Source organism: Syzygium oleosum, unplaced genomic scaffold, assembly GCF_021117445.2.
Source record: "Syzygium oleosum isolate NSW1041296 unplaced genomic scaffold, Sole_v2.1 Sole_v2.07, whole genome shotgun sequence".
Lineage (NCBI taxonomy): Eukaryota > Viridiplantae > Streptophyta > Magnoliopsida > Myrtales > Myrtaceae > Syzygium > Syzygium oleosum.
In genome coordinates this window covers 3,992,957-3,997,251 of record NW_026607491.1, presented here as the reverse complement: position 1 = coordinate 3,997,251, position 4,295 = coordinate 3,992,957, and the positions used below count along the sequence as shown (strand labels likewise).

At 42.1% G+C, this 4,295-nt stretch overlaps 1 protein-coding gene across 1 annotated transcript; it reads right to left on the bottom strand.

Annotated features, from left to right (window-relative positions):
* Positions 1 to 652: 652 nt before the first annotated feature.
* Positions 653 to 3,331, bottom strand: LOC115661849 (uncharacterized). The gene is made up of 2 exons (XM_030584047.2): positions 2,857 to 3,331; positions 653 to 921 (listed from the first exon to the last, which is right to left on the bottom strand). Exons 1-2 carry the CDS (start codon positions 3,145 to 3,147, stop codon positions 784 to 786), a joined length of 429 nt encoding a protein of 142 aa, XP_030439907.1. The 5' UTR covers positions 3,148 to 3,331; the 3' UTR covers positions 653 to 783.
* Positions 3,332 to 4,295: the final 964 nt, after the last annotated feature.

The following is a 4,295-nucleotide window of genomic DNA, read 5'->3' as shown; positions in this document are numbered from 1 at the left end:
CACATGCGGCGCATTAATGGAAAATCTATAATTTTCGAAATGGAGATGCGCCTTGCGATGCTGTAACTTCTGTGGTCCTCTCATTCTCGCGAATTTCGAATAGAAAGCCCAGACGCCCCTTAGCCCCCGTATAATTTTCGAATCCGGAGGGAAGGAAAATTAGGGGCTTGCATAACTTATCAATCCGGCAAAAGGGAAATTCCATAATTTTCGAAATGGAGATGCGCGGGCTCTCTTTTCTCGTCAAAAGTGAAAGGCATTTCGATGATGGAACTGGATTGTTTCCTCTTTACTAAAAGCTATATTGACTGCTCAGTCACTTGGCCAAAGAGGAAAAGGAAGGAGACAGAGTGCAGGAGCAGCAGCTAAAGTTGATAAAAGTCCAATCGACACATTCCACGGCTTTTGCCAAATAAAGCTTTGGTCGTTTCAACACGGACTCTTGAACGATTTCCATAAAGCTCTTATATTTTTCGAGACTAATAAATGATACAAAAGCACAGCGGTGAGAAACTATAAATGAGTGTCTGAGTAACCAGTGGCCATACTTCAACGCCCCAAAGAAACTGAATTCGTGAAAGCATTTCAAAAGACCAAATCTCATCGACGCCGAGTACCTGTCTCAGGAGGGAATATATACGCTAGAGCCAAGTTTTGAGAAAAGCCTTTCAGTTCACTAAACCATCAGAGGGTTTATACACTGAACCAAGTTATAAGAGAGGAGAGTATACAAAAACCACTATACCGCACAACATATTGAAGAAAGAGTGAGTGATCATTTCGCTAATGCAAAGTGGAATCATCTGGTGCGGCGTCTTGCGCATCTTCGGTAGCTTGATCATCGCTGCCCTTTCTGGCCTTCCTCTCTTGCCATCTTCCCCACACCCACTTCAAGATGAGGAAGCCTCCAAGCGCATAAACCTGCAACTTTCATCAATTAAATTTTCCTCCATAAATTGACGCGAGAAAGCAACGAGCCTAAAAGTAGGGTTTTGGATCTTCTAATAGTTCTGAACCACGACGAATAAGAACCGCATGGACAATGCGCCTCTTCTCTTCATTACTATTAGAAGCATGTGCTGAAACAAATCAAACCAGAAGTCTAGATAGAAATAGAAATCCTAGTTCTATTTATTTCTATAAAAGCAGCCAGCAAGAATCCGGTATCAAAAAGTGACTGCACAAGGGCACAAGCGGGACAATCAGTGAAACAAAGTAGATCATGAGCTCGTGCGTTAACATACCACTCTTTAACACATCCTCTTTAACTGTCCTCTTTAATTAACCCCTCCCACCTTCTCAACGTACTTGCCATCAAGATGCTATAAAAAGTAGGCCTCCAACCATCTTCATTACGGTATAGAACTTTATATAGCTAGAGTGACCTTACAATCTAAGTGAATTAGCATCATAAAAACACTACTACAAACATCACAACATTCAAGAACCTACAGCCAAGGGGTGCACATGGTATGGTTTCTACAAACATTTTCAGGTTTCGTTTTCAGTGCAATAAACAACAAAAGCACCTTTGCGGTGTTTACATTTTATACGCCTGCTTCAAAACATGCAGACTACGTGACAATAAAAAGAATTCCTACAAATATTAAATTTGGGCAAAGTTGTTTGATTATAGTATATTCACAATATATAAAACAGAAGAAGTTTTATAAAGATAATAGAAAAGAAGTTACTGTATCAATAGCTAAATATCTAACAAGGAAATCTCCTAATAATAGTATATACTTTCACATGTTTTGTTTGACTCCTTCACTTTGTTTTTCCTGACAAGTAACTCATACATAATAGTCATAGTCAGCTACAGAATCTGTGTGGAGCTTCGTCTGAAGCTTCAACAAGCCTTGACTGAGGCTAGTCCAAGCTTCAATAGAACCTGGGGAAGCCTCAACCAGCCACAATTGCAGCTGGACCAAGCTTCAGTCAGCCTGGGAACCATTGTTTGTTCCGATCCTTCACGTGTGCAGTTCGTCCGTGAAGAAGACCGCACTTTGTGACTCTAAACCACTAAATAAAAAGACGGTTGTTATTTCGCATTCGAAAGATTGAAGACACAAAAAAACCTGTTTGCTCTTGTGAGCTACAAAAACATCCACTTGCTAGTGTTTTCCTTCGAAGACTGTTTAAAAAATGACAGCAGATGTGCTTATAGCCTCCAAGCGCTTTCATTCTCAATGAAAACAAAAAGAGAGAATTTTGATAATTTTCTGATTGCGAACAGGGCCCTAGTTCGTCATGCTCTTAGTCAGTGTCTCCATCAAAAGAACCTCACCACTATCTAACCTCACGACTAAATACCCGAGTGAACCTGTGACTTTGCGGGATTAACATGAAGGCAATGAGGGGCACACTCATCCCTCCCAGACGTATGATCTGGTTAATTTACATCCTCACTGGCCAATGCAAAAGAACTTTCAAATGACATTTCTCTGCCTGCCATCATTCACAGCCCATGATGGCATATATCTCTCTCATAGATCTTCTAAGGGACCCAGAAAAGTCAAGTAGTTAGCAATTTATATGATTTCTCTCCAGTCTTCACATTTCATCATCACCCATTGCCATCGAAGCATTCGCGAGCACCCTGCAAATCAGTAATTCCACAGGCAACAACAATTTTATTCCTGACACGACAATTAATTTGTCCGAATGGGAAAAAGATCGCGATTTGTCTCATAATTGACACGAGTGCTGATAAATTCCTGATCATGCGTTTAAAGAGACCATCGAACCAAAACTCGTTTCACTAAAACATTGTCAAACAAGCCTTAACAGGACAATTACTTTGAAACATTCCGAGCAACCAAACACAAAACCCATCAGCCGACATCCGCGTACCTGCCATAAAATCACGGGATTCGAAGTCTTCCCGGACTCTTCCTCAACCTCGAGCTTCAACGGAGGCGGAGGTTCCAACGACTTGTGGGGGAACCTCACAACGTCGGGCTTCTCGCTCGTGCTCCCGCCCTCGCTCTCGCCGCCGGCCGGTTCGGGTTTCTTCGCTGGTATGGGCTCCTTCTTGCGGAATTGAAATGGAAATTTGAAACCAAAGTCGGGGAAGAAAGGGAAGGCATTCTTCTGGTCTTTGGGAGCTTCACTGCTTACCAAGATCCCATTTTTCTCAGCCATGTATGACCCAGAGAGAGCGAGAGAGAGAGTGGAGAAATTTGGTGGATTTGGGTGTGAAACTTTTTTGGCAGAGGCGGAGAAAACAGAGAGATTTATGGGATTTGAAGAGGGTTCTTCTTGAAGGCGCTCCTCTTGCTGCTTTAGCTTTCTCTAGAAAGCAGGAGTATTTGTAGCACAGCTAACCATAAAATTGATAACGCTGTTAGCTGTTGTTTGGTTTTTTCTTCGTTATGTTCTTTTTCTTTTCCCTCTTTTAAGATTGGCGACTTGTTCAATTGATCCTGCTACTTCGGGAAGTCGATAATCCTTGAATCAAAGAGGAATGAGATCTTGCTCATTGATTTATTGATTTTTGTTTTTGTAGTTATCTTACGCGTCATCGCATTTCATATGAAAGCTGCAATCAAAATATATACGGTTACGATACGAGAACTAATATCTGGACGGACCGTAGAAATCCTCTTTTCATAAGAGATTGATATTGATTTTCTATTAATCTCTCCCTCTCTCGTTTGGGGCGCATACCCTAATATAAGTGTACAATATGAGGCTGTCCTCTCCCTATTTTGAGACTTATACCCTAATATAAGGGCACGATCTTGAATATGAAGTTGTTGCGAGTTTCCTCAGAGTTAGAAGAGAGAGAGAGAGAGTCGTTGTAGGTGATGTTGGCGTCCGAAGCCGTTATGTTTTCTGTTCGTGGTGGTTGTGTCGAGCCTATTGTTGCTAGTGGTGGAAGTGGACGACTCTAGAGGTGGTGGTGTGTCGGACATGTCCGGTGGTGATCCCCAAGTCACTTGATGATGGTCCTCGCCGAGTTTGAGAGTACTAATGGCGGTACTGACTATTGAGTCTAGTAATGGTGATGGCCAAGGTGGTGGTGGTGGTGGTGGTGGTTGAGCGCACCGGTGTCATGGTAATTTACAGTGTTTTTTTTTAAATGAATAAAAAAAAAATAGGACAAACCCAAAATCGTGGCCCGGGCCTATTCAGGCCAATCTGGGCTTTCGGGCTCCCGATCTTTTTTCCTCACCCCTACCGCCAATGCTGCACGAGGAGGGAAAGTTCCCTCCAACCACAAATTAAGATCAATTTAGAAATTTTTTCCTAGTTCTATGAAGATCATACTACCTTAACAAACAAGATAC

Excerpts from the sequence above, each read along its gene's own strand:
- LOC115661849 (XM_030584047.2), bottom strand. The coding sequence starts at position 3,147 with ATGGCTGAGAAAAATGGGATCTTGGTAAGCAGTGAAGCTCCCAAAGAC. Across the intron at positions 922-2,856 it reads ATCCCGTGATTTTATGGCAG|GTTTATGCGCTTGGAGGCTT; the intron begins GTACGCGGATGT and ends TGAAAGTTGCAG.